At 42.8% G+C, this 25,518-nt stretch overlaps 1 protein-coding gene across 6 annotated transcripts in view; it reads right to left on the bottom strand.

Annotated features, from left to right (window-relative positions):
- gria3b (glutamate receptor, ionotropic, AMPA 3b) overlaps positions 1–25,518 on the bottom strand; it is an 83,485-nt gene that overhangs the window by 38,655 nt on the left and 19,312 nt on the right. For all 6 annotated transcript variants that reach the window (XR_007112810.1, XR_007112809.1, XM_047584716.1 and 3 more), the window contains exons 3-4: positions 22,832–23,071; positions 4,081–4,268 (exon numbers count right to left, since the gene is read on the bottom strand). Coding sequence is in view for 4 of the 6 variants with exons in the window: in XM_047584716.1 (XP_047440672.1) it covers positions 4,081–4,268; positions 22,832–23,071 (428 nt within the window). In the remaining 2 variants the exon portion in view is untranslated. The remainder of the gene's footprint in view (positions 1–4,080; positions 4,269–22,831; positions 23,072–25,518) is intronic.

The raw sequence follows: 25,518 nt of genomic DNA, 5'->3' as shown, positions 1-25,518 counted from the left end.
TTCCGCATTTACATTTAGTAAGCGCATAATGTGGTTTAATGCAACACATCGATTGGATATGTTTGAGAGAGCGGAGCGCGCAGAGACACATCCATTTCATTATTTATTTATTTTTTTCATAAAGTAAAGACTGACATAGGGTTAATTCATCTGCAGTGCGGTATTGATGGAGATGTGGCAGAGTGGTAAATCCTGAGCAGTTGTTACAGCATAAAATGATAATGGCCCTCGGTGTAGCAGTCTCCTCAGCATCCCAAAACAAATTTGCGGGGAGGTTCACTCTGCTCTTATATACGACTAAACAAGACTGATGCAGCAGTATGCAAATACTTCTTCTTACGGCGCTTTTACATCATGTCAAATGAAAAAGGAAGCTAATAAAAGTGACACTCAGCTGCGTGTGCCTGGACTGAAAAAAAGGTACTTTCTTAGTGTATGTATGACAAATGCGTCATCCACTATAAGAAGCTGGGATCAGACTTAAACACTAGTCTATCAATTGCAAATGCTACCAGAAAATTAACAAGGAACCATTTTAAATGTTTAGATTATATTTTCTAGATCCAGATTTTCTGTGTAAGGGTTTTTTGTGCTTTATTTGCATTTCAATGTCTTGTTATAGTTTAAATTTGGTCTCAGTCCTAAGTTTCTAATGACCAGCAGCCTGAACGGCCTTGCTGTTGAAAGACTGTGAAAGATTAGCTAGTTAGCCAGAAGAACTCAACACTATATATACACTAATATAGCATCATTTAATGAGCGATAAAACATGAAATGTCTTCGGTCTCTCTTAAATTACACACTGTAGCAAAAAGGAGAGTCTTTTCTCCTGCAGGAAACCAATAAACCTGTCCTCTTTCATAGCTAATGGTATCTGAACATAATTGCACACGGAGAGCTTTGACTTTTGGATAAATTCCCCCTTACGGGAGGCTCTTCACTGTTTTTGTTCCTCTTAGTTGGTTCTTGTCCAGCCACTGAATCTGTGAGATAAGGTGACATTTTCGACCCCCACACCCCCCAAACAGTCATTTGAGGATATAACCCCAGACTCCAGTACACTATATTACAAAATAAACTGCACTTGAGCAGAAATTACAATTCATTATGCAGAATAAGCCCTTTTACACAGTATAGAATTGTGTTATTATTATTGATGCATTAGCAGTATTTTAATGTAACATGGCGCAATCTTTAACAGTTCTAGTTTTGAATTAAAAGTTAATATACAGAAAACGGGCAAATACAGTTATAGTTACATAAATGCAAATGGTATAACAAGCTGTTGATGGTAGAGGAATATAATTGCACTTAAGTTCTGTAGTAGATGTAGTAAATACATTACCACTGCATGTTCCCTTGGCTTAAAAGGGAATGGAAGAGCATTTTAACATTCCAGTAAACTAGTAAAGCAACAAAGACTCAGCAGGAGAAAAGCATTAGCAGCTACCTGGATCCAAAGTGCTGCTAATAAAGAGCAGCATGATGATTTTTTCCTTTCTGTTCAATAGTTGAACCAAACAGTGCAATCTCGACACTTGTCTAATTCAAGATTACTCCACACTTCATGAACTTCATTACCTGGTTTTCATTCTGCAGTGGGATTGCTCAGAGTGGAATCATAAAACTAAGCTACTGAGCTGATTCCCATTTCCCCTCACCAATCAGCTGGTTGGATCTGTTCAAAACTGCCCCACCAGTCCATCGCAGATGTTCCTGTATCTGTCTGCAATCATTGGTTAATAGAACTACGACAGCAGGTAGAAGCAGCGGGTGTCCGCATTGCTGACAGAGGCAGCCATTTTTGGTGCGATTGCCCTCATGGGAAACTGGCCATTCCTGTTTCACTCTGTGTAATGATATGGAACAATAGGACGCAGCTGCAGAGTGAAGTCCAGCAGCTTTCATGAATGCCTATGACTCATCCATGCTGGCAGAGGTGGCCAGATTATTTCAATTAGCTCCAATGAAAAAAAATCCCACGCTGAGGTTGTCACTGAAACAAGGGGCAAAAGTAAGTACACTGCTGCTTTGAAGGTTAGCTGCTGTAAAAGCTTTGATTTCACCTTCTGTGCTAAAACAAACCACAAAAAAATGTCTGATGCTCATGGTGGGAGGTTGAGGGTGGGGAAGAGCTCGCCAAGAAAAAGAAATAATTCATTAACAGAAACAAAGACAGGAACAAGAGAACATCAAACAGATTATGGCCCTGCTTTTTATTGTTGTTGTTTGCAGTGGGGGGAAAAAAAAGCAATTAACGCTTCATACGTGATTTGTAATGAATATTCTAAGCTGTTTTTAAAAGCCGATGCATATTCTCAACACAAAAACGAAACAGATTTCAGTATTGTGGGGGGTGGGAGGGGGTCCACCGCTCAAGTACTGAATTAGACACAGCAAATTAATACTAAAAGCAATTCTGCTTAAAACTCTGAGTGTGGCATCAAATTAGATTCATAAAAAACAAGTGAAACTAACAGTTGTAGAGGGGATGTTGTGAGACGAAGACAACCCAATATCTAAATGAATGTTAACGAGCAGAATCCAATTCAGGAACCGATTGCCTTATAAGCAGGCAGCAGCCAACAGGGACATAAGGGTGGGGTAGGGCAGGAGAACAGAGGAGATGTGCAGCATAATAGCCACTCATCTATTCATGGTAATTGTGTTTCCCCTACTACAAGGACTGGTGGACCTTTCATTTCCACCTCAGGCAACGGACGTGATAGAGGAACGGAGGGGTTTGGGGTTGTTAGATGAGGATTAAACAGGCTGCATCATCAGTGGTCTCTCCAAATGGCTGCTCACGCTCAGACCTCTTCACCCCGAGCTCTCAGGCAGCATCGACATAGAACAAATGCATGCTGTTTTTTTTAAACACGTTAGCCGCAAACTAAGCAACGTCAAACGTAGCATCGTCAAACGTAGCTCCTGGGACACAGGAGCTGGGCTTTGTTTGATTGAAAGTGGTCATACACACTCAGGTAGTGTCGGTGAAAACGAATCAGTTTGTCACATTTAAAACATACAGGAGTGGAGAAGATCCAAGCACATGGCTGTTTTATTTTAACGTAAAATTCTGAGAAAATGAATAATAGACTGAATGGGTTTCCCGGAATTAAAGGGTCGCTCCAGCAGTTTAGCATCGCTAATGAGAGCGAACCAAATCAGTATGAATGAATTAGTCCTAAAATGCTCTGCAGAGCTGAGAGAAACTGCAGGATGCGCTGCAGGGTAATTAATGAGACCTTTCACATTACGCATCACTCATTAGATTCTTTCGTTATAGAAAAATCGGAGAAGCTTTAAAATGGAGTGGTCTCTCAATTGTATTGTCACCTTCAGTCTTCATTATGGACCGAGCTCCAAAATAGAAACTGTTTTCCCACAATGCAACTGACTTTTGTTTGTGGCTTGCCCTCTTAAACGCCTGTCTGTCTTTCATCGTGTGCCTCTTTTAAAACTGGCAAATGGATCACAAGCTGATGAATACATTCGACCGCATACCTTAATGTAGCGTAAAGCTAACGCGCTCTCTTGAGTCCCCAACAAGGACGTGTGATGGTTGTTTTGTGATTGCACACCAACAGTGGGGACGTACGTTGGAAAAGGCAGTACATGAATATTAGTTCTTAGCCTGATAGCCCCGTCCATCCATCATCTTTTATTGCTTATGCTGTAGAGGGGTGCTGGAGCCTATCTCAACTTGCATTGGGTGAAAGGAGGGGTACGCCGTGGACCGCTCACCAGTCTATCACAGGGCTAACACGGAGAGAAAAACAACCATGACTTTGATAGAGCCTTTGCTCTACATTTGTCATATTTTAAGCGATGCGTTTAGATTTACCCAGACATTGGGAAGCGCCAGGAAAAAAAAAAAAGCAACAGAAGAAACAGGCTCAGCGGTATTCACCATAATTAAATTAACTTTGGCATGTAAAATTGGTGACTCTTGTTATTTTCTCGGTTCAATTTGCTGGGCAATTATGTGCCTAAAGCTGGAAGCAAAAAAACAGGATACATGGGCAGTGTGGGTGTTTGGTTATATAATCCCACACGCGCAGCGGGTCTGAGGCTCACCTGTTCTAATATAGTGTTGATCCTGTCCACCTCGCAGTCGATCACGTAGCGCTTCTCTTGCCTCCTGTCCATCTCCTCAATGATGCGCTTGAACTCCGCTGCGTCCGTCGTGCCGCTAACAGAGCGAGCGGTCACCTGCCAGTTGTTGGCTACGGCTGCCTCCATGATGGCCTGCAGTATAGAGAAACCTGGGGAGGGGACAGAGAGTGACCCAAAGGATTAAACGTGGAAGAGACTGGCACACAGTTGTAGTTATGCAAGAAGAACTGAGTAGCTTTTAATTTATTCTGGAGAGGTTTAAGCTTGAATCCAAAGGTTAAAGGCCATCTCATTACAATCTAAAATAGCATTCCAAAGTCTGCAAGCCCACTAAAATATTGCCGGGACTTAGCGTACCGGCGTGTAAGTGTGTGTGAATTCACATTTGCATATTGAGAAGACAATATCATAATGAAGTGAAAGGACAGGAATTGTATCTCCATATTATTAGAAGATCAGTGGGTGATGTTATTGCGCTTGGCATCAATTAAATTATGGCATTTAGCTCGGGCACATGTTACCTTTGACAGTGAGAGGAAACTCATAGCTGCCCGTGTCCCCTTGGAGGATTGGACCAACTCATTTAGATAAAGACAATGAAAGATTCATCCAGGCCAGTGGTAGAAAGAGATCATTATGCCACGAGAAGAATGGAGACTGAGCCCTTCTAATGATTAATTCACATGTGAAATATTTCCATTTAACGGAGTGCTCAGAAACGCCATAGTCAGATCACATACCGCAAACTGAATAATCTCGCCCCTATTTCTGGAGGGATGGATTGCATGTTGCACGTGTTGAAACAAAAAACGGCTTAACTCTTCTCCAGTGTTCACCGAGCGAGAGTGAACATGAAGGTTATTAATAAAAATCAAACTCACTGCTGGTATTTCATTAAGCCCAGGACAATGCAATTGCAAACTCCATGCACAATAAGCTCCTTTTCCATATCTCTACTCATTCTTCATTGGCTGTTAAAATTCTAGCACACATGCAGGCACGTGCAGATTTCATATGACGATTAATATATTTTGATGTGATTGGGTATTATGCAAATTGTCCGACACAGGCTGAACAGCAGTGAACTAAGTAAACATTTGTCATATATTTTTTTTTATTCTGAGCCATTCCTCTGTACAGCCTTATCTCCATGAACCGGCTGCAGGCAGCTAACAAAGCCAGCACAGAGACCAAAGGAACAACAACAGCTATAACAAGAAAACGACTTTGTGGCTCTCTATATATCTCTGCTTTTGCGTTTCGCTTCTTTTCCATTCCATTTGAATGGTCAAGTAGACCCCCCCCCATACGTTGTGTGTGTGTGTGTGTCTGGGCTTCTCCTGGTGTGCTGCCACGACTACAGCACACGGCCACGTCTCCACCAGATGACCTTTGGGCGAGCGGCACAGCAAGCAATGGGGATCGACGCACACTATGTCATCTGTCCAGAGGAGCTGTGGCGTACTGCCTGGAGATATTAGCATGCCAGACCTCAAGGTTATACGGCAACTCAGTTATCAGGTCACATCTCGGAGGAGTTACTCTGTAGTGTATGAATGTTCAGATTGTACCGTATGTCGAGGGTGCGCAGAGATACACATGTAGTCCCCCCCGAGGTTTATGGGTCACAGAGCTGCTTAAGAATGGCAAGAACTGAGCATCCAACATCAAAGGTCTGTGACTTAACTGAAGTGGGATTAAAACAACATAAAAGCGGGTACAAATGTGTCCTCGGATTCGTTACCTGGACAAATCTCAAAATTTCTTTAAAATGAAAAAAAAAAAACATCTAAAGCTCGTCTGAAGTATCATAATTTTTACATGACCGCAGCAGCAGTAGCAGCATGTCCTATATTCCCTCACATCTCCCCGACCTCAAGCAAAAGTTACAGAGCGAAGGTCTGGATATCGTGGATACATTATTCATTTTCTTGAGGCATATGCTCAGAACCTCACCTACCACAAGCCAGCTGGATGGCATGGCAGTCTTCCCAGCAATAAAAGCTTCTCGCATCACGGGATGTCATGCAGATTAACTGGGTCAAAATGGTCTCTGTTGGTTTGGAAATGGTTGTGAAGGCTGATAAAGGTAAAAATAAAAAAAAAGGAAAAGGAAAAAGCCAACGGACCATTTAACAGATGGTAACCGCACTGGGTACATGACGTGGGTTAAAATGATAGGATGGATATTTGTTGAATGGAAGCACGTATTCATTTAGTGCATTTATTTGATTTAAAAAAAAAATATATATATGAAAAATGTCTTATCACCCAAAGATTTTGTGCCCCCCCCCTGCAGTACTCCAGCGGACCCCTTAGTGGCCGCGGAGCCCCTGTTGAAGACCTGTGATTTAGTGCGTTATAATCACTGATCCCTGTGCTGTTTAAACTGCACAACAACGTGAAACACAAGACAAACGCTCAGAGGTGAACCCTTTGGGGATGTGGGCTTCATATATGTAAGTATTTTTGAGGAAGATGCAAGAAAAAAAATAAAGAATAAAGGAAACTCCTTTGTGATAGAAGTAAGCACGGTTCTGTCAATCAGATTAGAATCAAAGACGGCTTTTATTTTGAAATTGCTGATTTGTGCACCACTTGTCTCGTCCCCGCCTCCAGCAAACCCTGAACCGCGAGGGAACAATTGGATTCATTTAAGATTCACAGAAGATTCCATGCCTGCCTAGTTTTACATTTGTATGGAAATTAAGAGATGGAATCTGGTGGTGGTAAATAGTCTGTCCAGAAAAAGGAGGACTTTTGCTCAGCAGAAAAGTTTATGATTCAGACTTCAGGAATGAGTAAAACCCTTTGAGCGAAGCTTAATCTGGCAGCAGCAAAAAGACTTCCAGTTCTTCTTCATCTCTGTTAGGAGATAAAAATAATAAATCACGGTGTTATTACGAGCGTCTCCGCAAAGGTTTACATCTGCCACTTACCTTGCTTGGACCAGAGTCCATTTCCAATCCCAATCAATGAATCCCCCCTTCCTAAACAGCACTGGAGACCCCCATAAATGCCTTTGATAGTGATATTTATTTCCGACATAGGGAAAAGCTATAAATCCCAAACACTTCTGTGCCAACAGGCGCTTCGCCGCTCTGATGCATCTGAAAATGTAATACAGTCAACTACATAAATTATGGAAGACAACAACAAGGTTTCCTTATCGCCACCTATAAATCCCTGCAGGACAAATGCAGCAGCATGAAGCAGCTTCTGCTGATCATGCTTCTCTGTGCTGATCATGCCATCAAGGGTGAACATAAAAGGGTAAACTCAAAGACATAAAAACATAGTAGCACAGTGCGGCGTGTACAGTACGTCTGGAAACGTTTGCCGCATGTATAGATACAAAGCGCTTGATATTTGTCCCATATGCGTATTGACGTTTTTTTGCTAGTGCATTTATTCATTTGAATTGTGAGGGACATGGGCTCTGTCGAGGACTAGTAACTCGTAACGGTGATTTTTGAACAAACTTTCGTGCTTTGTAACTGCTCCTATTTTTCTGCAGATGAATTTATATATGTATTTTTTTTTAATAATGTGTAACAGGCACACAGTTGAATTCCTGAACCAACTTCTTTTTTCTTCTTCATCTGTTACTCCTCTCTTTTAGAGCCAACAATTGTACTTTATGAATATAAACTTCGACATTATTGTAAGAAAAGTGCGTTTTATATTTTCATTTAGTAAAAAATTGCATGTATTCTATTATAACTAATCACACCGTCATATTTCAGAACACCTTTTGCCACATCTGCATTATATTTTTAGTGCTTGTAACAAATAAAAATATGGAATGCTTTACTACAGTGTTACGACTGCCAAGTCATACCTAGTGCCTAGTGGGGTCATGGTGCTCAAACACTAAATCCATTTTTTTTTTTTTTGGTCATTTTTTATGTATAGTGTCACTTTAATTCATGATTAACTTATTTTAGTACCCACTTTAATGGGTGTTGTCTGAGCATACTGAAATAGCGTTAGCCTAATAGTATAATTTCCTAAGTCAATTTTTGACTTACTGTTACAATTTCAATAAAAATACCAATGTGCTTGCTAAAAATTGTGCTTCGTCTTGTTTTATAAAAACATTCAAATAGCAATTATGCTATTATGCTAACGATATGTGAAAAATAGTGCTGTGTCCTTCTGCTCAAAACAAGAAGGTGCATCACACTGACCGCGTCAGTGTTCCCGCTGCGTTGCCAGGATACAAGCCACAATAAAGGCTAACTCTGACGACCGAAGATTGCAACACAAAACAGAAAACACATGCTTGAATTTGTCAGGGCAGGAAAATGGTTGAGTTTCAGGTACATCAGAGATGTTTGTGCGAAACTTTATATTTGTTATTTGTTCAGGCTTGATTACAACGTTTACGTTTGTTTCGTTTCTTTTTTTTTTTTTTTTTTGGCTTCACCTGGAGCCTTTGTGACCCGTGATTGCTCATAACACACTTGTCTACATTCGGTGTATCTCCACAGAAGTGTAATTTCAGTCTCGGCCCGGGTGCATCATGTGAAGTGAATAGAAATCAGAGTTAAGCCGAGGAATGCGTTGGAGAAAGCATTTTAGGGGGAGGGGGAGGGACAGCGGCGGTGGGGTAACTGCAAGGGCAAAGGAATAGTGTTGTTTGTTCATGTCTGAGTTCAGTTTTCCAGAACGAGAAAGGGGGTGTTTTCAATCTGCAACTGGGTGTTAAGTTGCTCTTTAATCTTGAACACACTCCTGGAACAACTGTGCAGATCGTGGAGCCGTGTGTAAACCACCGCGATGGGAGAAAACACAATTATTTCTGCGTTTTCGTGCTATGGAATCCAGACGGGGCCTAAAGACGCCATGCGTGCTTATAAATCAGAACTGCTGCGAATAAGATGTTGTGGCAGTGTAGTTGTAGTACAGTGGCTGAGTGAGAGCTGCAGACCTCTTCTTCGTCTGTGAACCAGATCTTAACAGGATGAGTTTTGAAGCGTCACCCGTGGCGGCTCAGCGGTAATTGAATTGAGTTGCATCTAATCTCATTGCCCAGCTCTTTTGGTTCCCTGCCTCTCATTAGAGTTCGGTGCAGAGTGTCACAGGCCTCCATCTCTCTCTCTCTCTCTCTCTCTCTCTCTCTCGCTCAGCCCTCTCTCATATCTCACAGTCGATCCCGGCTAACAAGGCAATTCAGAGAAAACGTGGCAAAATCCTCTAAGTATACACCTCAGCATTAGCCACAACTCACTGTCAGCTTTAAAGACGCAGCTATAGCAACCACTTGCCCATGTCACACTGTATCAATGCGCTGTGCATTATCACTGGTATTATAATAATACACATCAGTCTAATCTACTAATCCTATCAAATAATAGCATATAAGTAAATAAGTCACTCTAAACCACACAACGGTAGGGAATAAATAAAGGGAAGCACAACCAATTGAAGCTTTCAGCCAACATCAAAGAGGGGAGATAAACACCCCAAAAACAATCTCGTCTCAGTTGTGAGGGATAAAAAGCAAAAGGGACCCACATTAAAACAAGCTTTGGCCGTTAAGCCAACAGTAAATACGGCTGCACTCCTCTCTAAATTGACAATCGTTTGGTAAATGAGGGTCTCAGAGGGCATCAGAAACAACTGAACTGGGACCGCACATAGATCATGTCTTTGCTCCATAATTGCGGGGCTGGCTTGACAGTTTAGGAGTGAACATCTGCACAGAGAGTTTTTTTCATACAGCCAATGTGCTCTGTTGGTTTCAGGCTAACAAAAATAAACAGCATCTCTGATCTGTGTCAGGTAATTGTAATGTGACAGAGGCAGAATTGGTCAAAAAAGAACTTGAGCTGAACAAAAACCCCAAAAACTGCATTTCTTAAATGGGTCAGTCCCTTTTTGTATTAGTAAACCAGCTTTAGTGGGGCTTAGCTGGAGGCAAAACAATCCACAGGAGTACAATTTCGTAAATATTCAGATAAGAAAACTTGCGCTTTCTTCCGACATTGTCAAAAACAAGCTGACAGAAGATGTTAGTCCGTGTTAACTATTCCTGTGGACTGTGTTGCCTCCAGCTAAGTCCCACCCACTAAAAAAAAACATCATCATGTTTGCTAACACAAAAGAAGTCTAAAGGGACTTATCCAATTTTGGAAACAGAGTTCCCTATGACCAACTCAACAGCAGAAATATTTACAGCCTAGTATAAAAATGAATTTGCTTTCTATAGCTAATTTTATCATGACAATTTCATGCGTAGTTAAGGGTATGACCACTCCGAGTAAGAGGCGGGCACATTTACACAATGCTATTTACACAATGCTAGTTGTCAGCTCCCCCTCTTGCCTGTTCTTGAATTAGCTGGAATCTAAGAGGAGTCACCCTTAGGAGCACCACACCGAACTCGGATGAGCTATGGAGTAGTGGTTGCAGAAGCAGGTTTGGGAAAGAAGAGTCACAGGTTTTCACCCCCTCCATGTCCAGCAAACTGATCCTTGGCCACTGCACAAGCAGCGGCTCACTGCTCGAAGCATACACGCTATTGCTATAATTTCCTTGTGTGTTCGAATACAGGTGCATTTGTGGTGTTTAAAAGCCGTGAAACAAAAGATGAGAGCTGCAGTCATGTTAAGGACAAGACTGCAGATAATCTGTCAAAAATCTGTCAGAATCTCACTCTTCATTAGCAGCGACTTTAAGTATGATCTAATTTATCAATATTCCCAGAGTCGCTTTGTCTCTGTTGTCTTTTGAGGAAGCTAGAATAAATACTTAACAATATTCAGGGCCTGGTGAGTGTTTGCCTCTGGGCTAAGTACGCTCACAGGGCTCTGAAGTTCCCTCCACTCTTTGTGTTATGGAAATCAAAATCTTGGGCTTTGGAGGGAGGCCTCACATCTCCTCCTATTAGCATTACCCGGCCCACAACGTGTCCCGCCGATATATGTCCTGCACTCTTGACTTCACCAACAAACTTTACACAGTAGCATCAAACGGGAGTCGTCAAATCGTGTCCGTGTGGAAGGAATTTATAGCGGCTATAAGGACACGACAACAGACGGAGGCGGTTTCAACGTCTGACAATTAATAGTGGGAGAAAATAGACACAGAAACAGCACATTTAAGGAGAAAAAAAAAAAAAACGTGACCGAGAAAATGTTATAGCTGATGTGAAATCTGCTTGAGCCTCAGTGTGGGCTCCTCTTCCTGCCCACGGGGAGAAGAGTGCTTTGGACGTTTACAGGAATGGCGGAGACGCTGCGTTCACAGTGAGGCAAATTCCAAAGTACCCCCTAAAGTGTGTAGCCAGGGCTTTCATGTGGTATTTACAGTCGGCCCATAACCAAAACAGCTTCCCTGCCAAGTGTTGTCCTAATCAAAAAGACAGCGCATGTCAAATCAAACAGAAGCAGCATGCCGTCTGTATCTTTAGAAGTGCATACATGCAGAAGAGGAGGAGAGTGGTGCTTTTCCACAGTGAAAATCCACCCACAGACATTTCAGAGTTTCTCCATCTCCCCCTGTCAGTCTTTGTTCCCTCTCTCTCACTCCACATACTCTGACATATCAGCACAGACTGTACCACGCACACGCACACACACACACACACACACACACACACACACACACACACACACACACCACTGCATCTGCACCAACACACATTTAGAGTTGTGTGTACAAAGCTATTGATAACAAAAGTCTCCAGGCAGCGTCGGCTAATCGGTTGAAACGGAAAGAAAAAAAAAGGGGGACAAACGAGGAGAGATGGTTTCTCTTTCGAGAAAAAAAGTCCAAATAGTTCTCCACCCTTGTGTTTGCTCTAAAGAATGACATATATATACTTTATTTGTTGTTTCAAGCAAACAAATTGGCCCCTGTGTCATAGAGTAACATCAAAGCAATCTACCGCCACTGTGGCTGCTTGAAGCAAAGGCCAGGACATTTTGTTATAATGAAAAAAAAAAGGAAAAAAAAAAGAGAAGAAGACGAAGAAGCTCCCAGCAGTAATTTCATGGCTGCTGAAGCTAGCAGTGGGTAGGTGGTAAAATGGCTTTATTCCAGGTTCAGTTAAGAGGACACAGAGAGAGCATGGAGGCTTATTGTGTGCTTATTGTGACAGACGATGGCTCTCATATCACGTTTCTTAAAGGTACAGGTGCTTGGCTTGTAGTTTCCCGATGGGTTACTGAATTACAACGGGTGCCGCTGCAGGTTGGACTCTCTCTGTTTTGGGATGTCACTTTGGTAGTGGTACCTGTTTACAGTATGTGTGCAAAATATAAATAAAAAAGAATGAATACTGGCGGTGCGTGGCTCCATCCATATTTCTTTAATATTATTTTTCTTGTGAATTTTATGGCTTCTCTGATGTGCCCTTTCTTGTCAGCGTGTCCAAGCTGATTTACTCTCCTGATGCATGCATAATTTAGTTGTTATGAAGCTGCTGTGAAGGAGAGGGCCGGAGAGGTGTGTGCGTCCGTGTGCATGTGCGTGCGCGTGTGTATAAAGCCTCAGCTGGGTGCAGCTGATGTGCCATTACAACGGCTGTGATGAGACCAGAAAGCCGAGGGAAGAAACTGCGGCCTATGATACAGACATGGGTGCAGTCGGGAGCTGGCATTCACACTTATTACCTCACATTGCGAGCAAACAGAATAAATCGACAATTGTGGGTGGCAATATTGGACTTGACTAGATATTATTTGTGTGGAAATGTGCATGAAAATTGCTTGTATAACACATTGAAAGGGGGGGGGGGGAAGCAGGTGATGGTTTGGATCTTGTACGATGAAATGGGAACTGCAGAGTTAAAGCTTCTTAATTGGCTCGTGTTTTGTATGCTCTACGGGCTGAGATACTTCAGGTTAGACTACCCTCAGTGTGTTTGGTAACGTACCACATCTCCTGATTTGTTATGTTGTGTGCCAACGGTAAAATCAAAGCACTCCAATCAAATTAAAGCGCTGACTTGGTCTGGTTTGCCATCCAGGAGAGCAGCGGGAGGCATTTATTGTCTGCCTCTTTTAGGGAACAAAGACATCTGTCTTCAGATAGCCAATTAGAGGGATTGCTGAAGAAGAGGGAGCAAAGTTTGCTTTAGATACAGTACATCTAACTCTGATGCCTGATTGCCCAAGTCCTCATAATATCTACCTACCGTAGCTTGGCACGAACAAGAGATGAGGCTAACTACGTGTGGTCAACCTCCCATTCAAGAGCCTCCTGGCACCGTTGGCAGATAACTCTGCCAGTTGTGCCAGGTCATGAGTTATCTTGTCTTTCTGACAGTGTCTGTTGTGAATTATGTGGGTTTAATACAAAGCCGAGTGATTTTTGATCAGTGCAGCCAGAAAAACACCCATCTGTCTAGTTATTCCATTTTATTTTTTTAACATTTTAGCATGTTTGCCCCTCAATTAAATACTCCACCACTGACAGCAAGCAGCCACGTTAGAGGTAATCAAGCATCTGCTCGACAAAAGGAAACACAATATCTGCAAGCGGCAAACCCGTTTTGCATCAAAACGACAACCGTGTCTGGGCTGTGAACGTGCCGAAGAGCTCAAATCATACCGTTTGAGACGTTGGCTACCCTGGCGCTGTGCATTACCGAAGTCCTACAAATCACACAAGCAGCGTGTCAGCAGTGTGAGCATGTCCTCTGTCACTGTCACACTTGTTCCACTCAGTCATTTTTGTCACATGCATTAAACATCTCCCGTCTCAGCCGACCCACCCCAGATAGTTTTAAGAATTATCCCCCACAGGGATCACGTTCTGAAAGATGCAATATTCTAGTGTAAACTTGGAGGTAATATTTTTAGCTATGTCTCCTTTTTTAAAACGGATGGTTAATTACATGAGCTGTTTCTCCGCCGGGGCGATTTGGTGATGCTCCACCAAAGTAGGTAGGACCACATTCAACACTAACCCTTTTGGGGTGATTTAATTAAGTCCGCGAACCACTCAGATGATTTTTCATCGTCAAATTAAGGGAATTTACTTCAGACTGCAGACACAGCAATTCCATCTGAATGGGCTCCAGGAGGGCTTTCAATAATGTGCTTTCATCATATGCCACTTTTTTCTTTCCCGTCGCTGTGAAAACCAGTTAGCTAGTAATCCACGCATTCCTGTAAAATGCAAGAACTGTGTTGTATCTTAAGTAGCACAAAAATAATGTAAATGTTTTAATGTTGTAATTTGTTTCTTTATTTTTCATTCATACTGAAGTAGTTTCCTTTAAATCAGAAGGTGCACAACTGATAAATGGAAAGTAGTTAATGGTGCCATTTCTACCTGAGATAACAGCACTACTAATCTAATTGTTCAATATAATGTGATGATATTTTGGTAATCTGTTGTAACTTTACCAACTAATATAGAAACATGGTCCAGCATTGGCAGCACTGTCCTCCTTAAGAGATTTGGCAGAAGCTGCTACTGATTAATGGACTCTTTAAAAGTCAAGAGCCACCTACCTGATAACTAATCCAGGAACTTTTTCCCCTCCGGATTTAATATTTCTGGCACGAGATAGAGAGCGGGAACACGTCACAGGCATTTAGTTCTTAAGCAAATTACACTGCAGTTGGACTTTTGCTGTGTTTCAATACCCGATCATCGCTGGCTTTGTTAAAGCTGACTTTCAGCCACCAAGTCTCACTTTTTATCCATTTTTTATCCGTCAACCTGTTATTAGTAACAGATAATTAAGGGTATGGACACTTTTGAGTGAGAGTCGGGCACATTCAGAGATTGCTAGTTGTCTGCAGAGGTATCAGCAGCCCACCAGAAATCCGCTAACGTCCCTCCTCTTTTTTCTTCTTTTTTTTTTTGGATTACTAATTTAACACTGTTCAATGCCCCATATTCAATGTTATTATAGAGCAACACCTCGCAACACAGATTCACTTATCCTTTTACATATTCTTATGTATATTTCTTATATTTTTTACATTGATGCGTGTATTCTCACTACAATTGTCTGCCTACTCTTACTTATTCTTATTGCCCTTTGTTCTGAACACTGGTACACTTTAAACAGGAGCTGCTGTAATGAAATGTAATTTCCCCCTGGGATCAATAAAGTAATTCTGATTCTGACGCTCTGACATGTTTAGTTACTGTTTTGATTAATTCACTAGTTGGATTTGAGAATCTGTGGAGCATATTTATACTGAAATCTATAGCGTCACTAAACTGGACCATACAAAGAACGCAACTGTGATTTGCATCAAACAGCACAAACTAGTCATAACTTTACTTTGAGTCCCAGACTGGTTTGTTTAATCTGGGTTTACATCCAGGCTGTTGTCTGGGAGACAGCTGCCTGGTTGTCAATGAAGGAGGAAGTAACTTTTTTATAGAAAGAAAAGTAATCTATTGTGAGGACAGATTAAGTGTATTCAGTGTTATGTAAGGCCTCTTCTATTTTTCATTTACAAGAAGGTTTATTTTACCTTAACCGCTGTATAAATACCTGCATGTACCCTGGAGACCGTGTAATAGATTTTCACATAGTGGCGTGGTTTTTATTTATTTATTTATTTAACAACCTATTCTCACTGTGGCTGTACATACTGCAGCCACCTCTAATGATCAATATACTCTACATGGACCTTATTGTGCCAGATAAGTTTGCGGAATTGACTCAGCCGCGGTTGGGGTCGTTTGAAATATTGACAGAATAAATGAAAAACATGCCCTATAGGTGTTTTAAGACTGAAGGCTTTAATGCAGCTCCCACCTGGCAGAGTTTTGTTCAAAGAACAATTGACACCATTCCTGGTGCCGTAATGAGACTGTGACATCGAACACTATTTCAGCTGTAGTTTCAACTGTCAGCAGTTAAATGATAAAAGTAAATAGCTCTGTGGTTTCTCAGCAGCAGCCACTTGTCGCATTCTTTTCCCTCCAATTGTGTCGCATTCGGAATATTGATCTGTAGTGGAGGTGACAGGAGGCCCAGCGTTGTTCTTAATACGTCATCAGTGCCTTGATGTGACAATGGATATTTTGTCTCACGGCACTGTGATGGATTTAAAGCGATGGAAGCTACGGGTCTTACCGGAGAGTTATCGCTGGCATTGCCATCTGCAGATTGGTGTTCGTAAAATGCCACTGGAAAGTGCTTTCACAGTGTCAGAAGGCTCAATCAGTCATATTTACATCTCCATTCGTACCGTTGCACTCCAGAAAGTGTATTTGTGTAGTAGTTTTGCATCATTCAATTTTCTGCTTTAGCCGTAATGGTGTACTTTTGTGGATTACATCCACTTGAAATTACACTTCGTTTGATTAACCTACTATTCTTATCCAAGTCAAAGAGTGTGAAAGTTTCTTTAGGTTTAATTTTTGTTGTCATGATGTTTTTTTTTTTTTTTTTGGATTTTTTCAGAAACACATTTGGCCCCTTTTGGCCAAATGTCTTTTTTTTCTGGTTGTCTTTTTAGTCCTGAAAGTTGTAAATAAATCAATTTATCCCTCAGGCAAAAAAAAAAAAAAAAAAAAAAGTAGAAAATCTCACTCCAAGTTAAGTTCAAAACTTTAGAGCCCTGGAGATGTCACTTGTCCCACTTTCCACCTTAATTGAATTGAGCATAATTTAGGCTTCTGAGCTGACGTGCAGAAGCCAGTGCAGCCAGCGACGCAAGAGCTGCGATTGGTCTGCTTGGTAGTCTTGGCTCTTTCCGCATCTCCGCGATGTTCAAATTGATTTGAGCTTTGAGCCGTTAAACCGCCATTTTCTCTCATCGCTGTATGGCAAGACTTCAAGGCTCGCGTGAGCAACATGGCAATGTACCATGTTATGGAAGCACATGGAGCATGTAAATTGAACTTCTACCGCAGGTGTGATTGCAAATGGGGGCCTGTCTTGGGTGTGCCCTGCCTCTTGCCCGATGGGGATAGGTTCCGGCAACCTTTGCGACTAGTGAGCCTAGTGACTGTAGACCCTAGTAACTGCTGTTAAACAGTATTTTATTTTTGGGTAAAGCAAATAATTGAGTTGAAAAATTAAAAACATCTAAGTTGATGTGCCTTAAATTTAAATTGTATTAATGTAAACTGTTGATTTCAAAGCACCAAAATTATCAACTGTATCTCACTCAAACCAAGTGTGTTAATCTAACTTGTAAACTTAAGTTGATTGCGTGTTACCTATTGAAGTAATTTTTTTAAAGTTGCTACAACAGCTTTGTTTTTTTCCAGTGTAGATTTGTGCTGAGTTCAAGGTGAACTGGGGCTCCAGCAAAAACAAACTGTAGCGTCAGCGGCATAAACAATGAAAGAGAAGAATGAGGACGCAGCAATAAAGGGAGGAAAGACACTCAATGGACCCGTTCCTAAAACCCTCCCCCAAACAGATTGATCAGTTGTGGCTTAGCAACTGTTACTAGGCACAGCAGGCCTGTCAAGCTTCGGATTTACAGCTGTATGCTGCATTTAAAGTGTCTGGGTGGCGGTGTCTTTTATGTCCTTGCGAACCCAAAGACACAAGCATTAGGAAGGCATTATCTGCTGGCAGATAAGCCACAGTCATCATCACGTCTTGATGACTAGTTTAATATCTGTTCCAGCAAACGTAGCTGATGTCAATTTTAACGCACACTTGGGTAATTTTTTGCAGTTCTAGGTCCCTTCATGAGTAATACACAGTGTTATACAACTGGAGTATAGACATTACAGTTGCAGCCTTGTCCAGATAGAGGTAAACTCAGACATTTGTTACATTTACTGGTAAGTGATCATCCTGTAACAGTGAACAGAGAGGTACGTGTTTGTTCTTTATATCGTGACGTCGGGGCCAGAATTTCTCACCGTATTGTGAGAAAACTGGTGCACAAATGCAAATGTTTAGTCAGTTAGCTATTATAATTTGTCTCTCACAAGCTGAATGTCACAAGAAGAGAAAATACAGATGTTTTTATGATTTCTGATGAATTTGCACATGTTTTTTTTTTAAATGCTTGAAAAAAAAAACATCCCTGCTGCTGCTGCCACATTCTGATCTAAAATCACACCAACAAAATGACTTCACAACATAATAATAATCCAAGAAAACATGCTCAAAGCCCCCTTTACCGGGGCCTTGTTTTAAAGACGAGTCATTAAAAAGTCAGCTAGAAACAGTATTTCCAACAAACTCATGAAACTAACCGTGGAATTACAGCGGGTTTAATTAGCTCGCAACAGCTGAGAGAAATTACCGGAGATTTTCTCCCGCCTGCAAAACTGACAGTCGGCGGGTGTAACGGGACATCTGCTTTTGACGGGTCTTTTCAGAGAATTATGAAGAGCCCCGCAGGACTGACATTCAAGCTGATGGATCCTAAAAACTGAAATTTGATTTCTGTTGTCGAACGCAGCGAATCGTCCGCCTCCTCGGGCCCCCGTCTCTCAATTCATCTTTTCTCCTCGCCGAGGGAGGAGAGGTTGCGGGTGCTGTACATCTAGGGTCACAGTGGGATATGGACACTCAGGAGGAAGGGGACATGCGGTGAGTGAAGGCTAAAAGCATATAAAGAAGAGGTGAGGAAGGGAGAGAGATGGAGAGAGAACGGCAGAGAGCAACTCATAAATCAAGTAGAGGTGAGATTGCTGAATCAGGGTTGATTGTGCCTGGGAGAGACAATAAAGCCTGTAATCATCTGTCTCTGCTACACAGACCTGGCAATTATCTGCCCATACCTGACCGCCAGGACAGAAAGGGCAAGAACCGTCTACTTTCACCCCATCACCCTGCACAGCTACAGTTTTTTTGGGGGGGAATTGGTGTACCGATGCAAACTAAAAGAGAAAAAAAAAATCACCGTAGTAGAGATAAGAAAACCATTTTTTTCCTAGTTTATTCACATGTGATATTTGGGGGTGAGTGAAAGGAAAGAGTGGGGATATCTGCTTGGATCTTTCATCTCCCTCTACCCACACATATATTATCTCTACACACACACACACAGTAGCCAGTCAATATATTACCTCAGATAAAAGGAGAGTAGCCACTCATTAAGCTGGTATAACGCTGCCTACGGAGGCTCCATTTGCTTCCTCCATCATAACGTCTGCTTTCAAACAGCTGTCTGATATTGGCATTTAGGGGACAAATTTACCTCCATTTCCCTTCAATACATCTGAGCCTGAAGCATATGGACCGTCATTCTCTGTCTGAAAGCACTGCACCGAGGCCTAAAAGCATTTTTTTTTTTGCCGGTCCAATAAGAGAGCCAAATGAATAGTGTGGCTGTAATTAATCTTTTCTATTGACTGAATAAAACCTCTTGGTGGAGCTCGGCGATGTGAATGTATTATATGTATTTTTTTCTACCTGCAGCGCTGTGTTTTCTCTCCCTAATAGGAGAGTTCGGAGAATAATTGCAAAGTTGCTTTCAGTATTGTGGACGATCAATGCTTTTATCAAACGGAGATTAAAAGGCAAAAAGGCACTCAAGAAAATAATACGGTGCAACAGGTACTCCGTGTCGCGCGCCGTGGGCAGGGGGGTCATTTGTCACTGGGGTTCATTTCAGTTTGTCTTCTTCGAAATGTGAAATTGGTACAAATTTTCATTTTTTGCCCCTTATCCTGCTTATCTGAAGATTAATTACATTAAAGATAGCAATCATCATACAGAGACTGTTTATAGACAATCCTAAAAAAAAAATCCCAAAAGGATTTGTTGACCGAAGCCAACGACCAATTAATTAAATGTATCAGTGGCTTTTTAGACATTCTGATTAGAGATTCCCAATCTTTACAAGAAATTGATAATCAATAATCAATAAGATACATGCAGATGTGTTTACGTGCCCCCCCCCCCCCCCCCCCCCCCCCCCCCCCCCCAAAAAAAATCAATCAGATTGAAAGTATTTTGGCAAGTGCGAAGTGGTTCAGTCCCACGTGGAGCATAAAATCTGCTGAAAATGTAACACCAGATGTTGTTTCCCCACCTTCAAAAACCCGTGGACTTCAGTGTTGGTAACCAGACTGATTCTGGCTCCGTTCTTCTTCCAACACACTTGTTTGAGCGACTTAATGTTTGCTGTCGCCAAGTTTCTGTCCCTCCCAGAAATTTGCCCCGTTGTTCGATGTTTTACTGTCATGGAGCAAACATCTGCAGACTGCACTTGTACCAAGCTGAGAGAGTGATCGATCAAACGTTTACATGGTTATTAGGCATTAATAGATTAAGGTTTACTTCAGCCCTCTCGATCTGATTCAGTTACATCCAAACAGGCCAGCTTGTTCCAAATGAGGTGATCATATGAGGTCTTCTTATTGGGCTACTATTCTTAGAACACTAGTGTTCTTGCAAGCGTAAGAAGTGAGTCCCAACCAGGACTGACTGCAGTGCAGAGGGACTCCTAATGTTGCAAATAGGAAAGAACTTGACAGAAGTAAATTAAACTATCATTTGATTTAAAAATGTCCACATTTTGGCAAGTAAACACTCAAAAAAACAATCACAAAAGCCACTGTCTCAATATAACAACAAAACATACCTCCCACTCACATGAGTCAGCTGTAAGTGCATGGAAATGAGTTGTCAGGTTGACGCAGCTTGCAGAAAAGTAATGGATAGATGTGGGTTTAAAAATGTAATGAATGCAACTTTAAAATTGCAGTAAATGTTTCATTTACCAGAGAAATAAAAATCATCCAAATGGACAATATATGGATATTTAATTGAACAAATAGCAATAAGACAGACGGCATATAGCGCTTAAAATAATAAACGGAAAATCGTTCAAACAAATCTGTTGAACTTTACCTCAGCTGTGACAGTTCAGTTTGCACATTTTCAGGTGTGAGCACCAAATATCAACTTTACAATCATTTCAAATGAGCTGGAAAACGACGGGCATTGTTGATGGAGAGTTGGGGCGCGACAGACGTGGCTGTGGGCTGTGCTTCAGACAAAAAATATCTCAACGTAATACCGGCGAAAGACGCTGTCAGTCAATTCTACTTTAGCTTCAGAGCTAGCGGGTAAAAAAATAATAAAAAAAAAACATTCAATTCCACGTCACTCCTCCTTGGTATAGCCAACAGTCAGTGTCCTTATTGCCAGGGGAGCTGCGCCACCTGATAAGCGGAGGTAGAGTCTCTCTGACACATCTGTCTGCCTGATGAGCCAAGTGTCAAAGCCCCCCGAAAGTGCTGGATGGAGTGCATCAATAAACGACTTTAATCCCCCCAAGGGGCCAATGTCCTCCCACTAATAAGGGATCGTCTTACACCACTGGCAGAAAGGGGTGAGGTAAAAGTGGTTTGGCACGGGCCTCAGCACGGGGATGTACTGCACGCAGGGAATTGTCTGAACACAGGTAACAGGCTGTAAATCACATGCGCTTCCTGTTGCCTTAATTGCAAGGCTGAATTGGTGTTTGGTTTCGTCCTCCCCCTCGCTGTTCCCTGCCACTTTTGCCCTCTGTCGTCCTATTCTCTCTTTAAACGATGCATCTGTTTGTCGTCACTCCCCTCCCCCTGTCCCCGACGTCTATTCTGTTTTTGTATTTCGGGCTATTTTCCCCACCTCCGCCGTCCAACTCTGCCCTAGACTGTCTCACTCGCCAGACAGAAGTGGAAAGCAGAAGGATGGGGGCTGGGCAGTATTGGTTGAGCTGAAGGACGTATGGGTTGCTAGCATCCGCAGGGAAAATTCAACGAGTGTCCTAGTCAGCGTGACCCTAATTAACCACATATTATCTGCAGGCTGTGTGGAGGATTAAGGCCCTCAGCTCTGGACCCTGCAGGCCCGGAGACGCGCAGACACAGGACTCTATTCTGAAGCACACTTCATATTCTGCCTCAAAGCAAGATTCAGGGAGAGGTGGGAGTGCGAGGACGGGCCGTAAAAATGAACCAAGCGAGAAAGGGTGCTGCAGGGAAGACAGGGGGCTTGAAGCATATCTGCAGGTCAGGACCTTTCTATAATGAGCAAATAAACAAAGCAAACACAAACTGCCATGCACAGAGCAGGGGAAATAGGCGGCCGCTGGTCTCTGGCACCGTCACAAAGCGAGAGATGTAATTTGGCTTTGTCTGTCGTAGCCCCGAACACATCCTTCCCGCCTGCCCAGGTGCTGTTTGAACAAACTGAACTTTCTGTAGGAGGGAGGAGGGGATCATTATTCTATTGAGAGATAATGAGCTCATTTTCTAGTCTGACATTAGAAATCCCAGAAACGAACACTTCGCCACGCTGACAGGTTGTCACACGCGCGCCGTCAACGACGCAAATGCAATCTGGGAAGTACACAGAAACCCCTCATTGAGGCAGCACAATAAGCAGCCCCCACAGGCAGGCAGAGACTCTGGTTTCTGTAGAAAACATTTTAGCAGCAGCCGTGACATACCTCATCTCGGATGAAAGACGAGCCAATATCAACAACACGATTAAACAGAAGATTAACTGACACCAACCAGCAAACTATTAGAGGACTCCAAAGGTTGTAACTCACAGGGCATGCCGCTCCTTAAACCGTAATGTGTTATTACGAGTGTTACGAGCTACCGTCTTAATATTTTCCACATTTACATAACACCCAAGCGCCGTGTAAAATAGTGCAGTGTTAACAGTTCTAGCATTTACAGGGCTTTCATAAAGTATTACAGGGTAAATCTATCCTTTCCTAACCCCGCCGTGCATCTGCTAGCCTGAGACACTGCTACATGCTGTAATTCAAGCTCTAATTCCCGACTCAAGGCTCGCGTTGTCACCTACCTCGGTCGGTGTCGTAGAGGTAGACAAACTTCTGCCACTTGTAGTGAGAGAGCAGGCTGAGGACGGCGCCCCGGAGGGCAGGCCGCATCTGGATGACAAACTGCACCTCGTTATCGGTGGGGTAACTGGGTGTGACGAAGGAGGTGTGCAGCGCGCCACAGAACGAGGTCAAGGTGTTCATGGACTTCTTGTCGTAGAATCCGAAGATGGCGTACACCCCGCGGGAGAACTGGGAGCAAACTGCAAGGGGCAGAAGAGGGGGTCGAGAGGACACGGGCGTTAAGAACTGTCGTCAGCAAAACACGTGAATGCACCTTTTCACAAATGTGGGCCTCATCACTTTCGCCAGGGAGAGTTCACCTGGGTCATTTGACTCGCTGATGGCCAATCAAAGGTTCGTGTGACTCAAAATGACCCCCGACACGTTTTATTATTGATTGCATATCCCAGGAAAGAAAAAAAACTTTCATAAAACTGCTTATTGTGTGTCACAATAAGCAGAAATTAGGAAGAAGCAGCTGGAAAGATGTGAGCGTTTACCAAACAGAAACAGTCTAATGAAAGATTCTCAAGTAGCCTCTGTGGCTACAGTTACAGGTCTTGTTTAAACCCTGCCTCTTGTGAGTCCCGCAACGCTGGAGTACCCCCTTTAATTTAGAAAAGTAGTCAGTAATGAAAATAATTGTTAGCTGTCCCCTGATATGTTACCCAGCCCTTGTGGTTGCTGGAGAAAATCCCATTTCCACTAAGTATTTTCCAGCCTGGAGGTCCCTGTGCTGGACCAAGGTCTTAGACTGTTTACAAAGCACCACCGTGACAAAGAATTAGGTGTAATTTATATCCCTTGCACTAAATATTGAGCAGCAAACAATTCAACACGGGTTCAGTAGCATCTGACTTATTGTTATAAGTTTACAACACTTATCTGCATTCATTTGGCTAAGAGCGACATATGCTAATACACCACACACGAAAACCACCCGAAGGTGGACGGATCTGGGAACAGCGGCTCACGCAGGGAGGCAGTGCAGCGTGTGTCGGTGGTGGAAAAGTGGCAGTCAAAAGGATAGAAACGTCACGCCGTTCACCGAAGGTCTCCAGAAGCTCCCGCCAGGAGCTCCCACCAGCTATTGCTCTGCCCGCTCGTTCATGGTGCACGGCTCGCTGCAGCATTCACAGCAGTTGCGAGCGCTGCTGGTGCCTGTCGCCGCTCCTGTTGCCTCCCACAAAAAGAGCTGCGAAAGACAGCTCTTTCTGCCTCTGACGAGAAGCGAGTGCAGTTTCGCTCTCTGAGACCTTATTTCCACGTTTGTTTTGGCTGATGCCACTTTGTCACTTACACAGTTCCCGCGTTTCCGTAGCTCAAAGGGTGGCAAATGAGATCTAATGAGAACTGAACAGGAAGACTTGAATTATAAAAGTCTGAGAACACGTTTTAATACGCTGCCCCACACCTTCTGCAGAAACAAATAAACTCTTTATGGATGCACAAAAACTCGACCCTGTGAAGAGAAATTACTATACGAGGACCAAAGGTTGAAAAAAAAGAAAATAAACAGACAATCATTTGAATGTTTTTCGCCCTAACAAATCTATAACAACCACTTCAGGGAGTGAACATCTCAGTAATAGAGGCATTTTTTGTTAATCATCACATGCATCTGACATTTGCAGAGAGGAAAGTCAAAATGTTTCCATTTATTTGTGCATTCATTGTGCACTCTAGTGGGCATGGGCGACTTCCATTCAGGAAGAAGCCATTAATGTGTAAACCAATATTCAGAGCTACAGGTGTGTTTTGCTTTCCTGGCCTATCATGAATGACTGTTCACTTATTCTGATTGACTCTCAAGTGTTTCCGCTGGGTAATCAAGCATTCTTAACATCCGTAAACACTTTGAATATTCCAGTGGAGCGGCGGGCTGACGGGAGGAAAGGCTCCATCCAGCCTTTTGTAATGTGTGCTGTGTTAAATATTCGTTTCAGATTGGCTGAGGGACGTGCGTTCAAGACGTATAGTAAACGTGATCAATCCATCCTGGCGGTATGTCTGTATTTTATCATCGTTATTTTTTTTTTTCTCACCCTAATCAGGCAGCGGATGCACGCGCCTAATCACCTTGTCTCCTTTTTTCCCTCATTTTCCTCAAAGGATTTGTCTGTCTTTGTGAAGACACGCGCCACGGTGTGTGCAGACCTTTGAGGACAACACAACAGCACACACGTATTTGGTTCTTAAGCACAATTGCTGCGTGAATGAGCGATCTAGTCGCTGGTGGGATTTGCCTCATCCCTTTTAATTCCATTCCCTCCCTATCTGTCCCGGTGCAGACACCTCTTCCGAGGTATAAGCATCCATCCTCGGTCGCAGATACACACAGTGGCAGGCGCGCGCACGGACCTGCGATCGCGCACACACACGACAGAGCTTCTTGATAAGTGAATCAACAGATGGACAGCAGTATTGTGGGTAAGTGCTGCAGGGTGAGTGGTGCAATCTCCCACACTGAATGGGAGCCAGTAGGAGTTCCAGCCCTTGTCAAGGCCCAGTTTCCTCTGCACTCCCTCTTAATTTGGGCCAGTACTGACACAGAACCTATCCTAAGGGACCGGATCTGGCGGCCTCTTTCTCTCTGCTCAGCTGTCCTCAGCTTATTAGGTTGAACTTTGAGCAAACCCGAGCTTCA

Source organism: Mugil cephalus, chromosome 5 (genome assembly GCF_022458985.1).
Source record: "Mugil cephalus isolate CIBA_MC_2020 chromosome 5, CIBA_Mcephalus_1.1, whole genome shotgun sequence".
NCBI classification, from domain to species: domain Eukaryota; kingdom Metazoa; phylum Chordata; class Actinopteri; order Mugiliformes; family Mugilidae; genus Mugil; species Mugil cephalus.
This window is presented reverse-complemented; position numbering and strand designations above follow the sequence as displayed.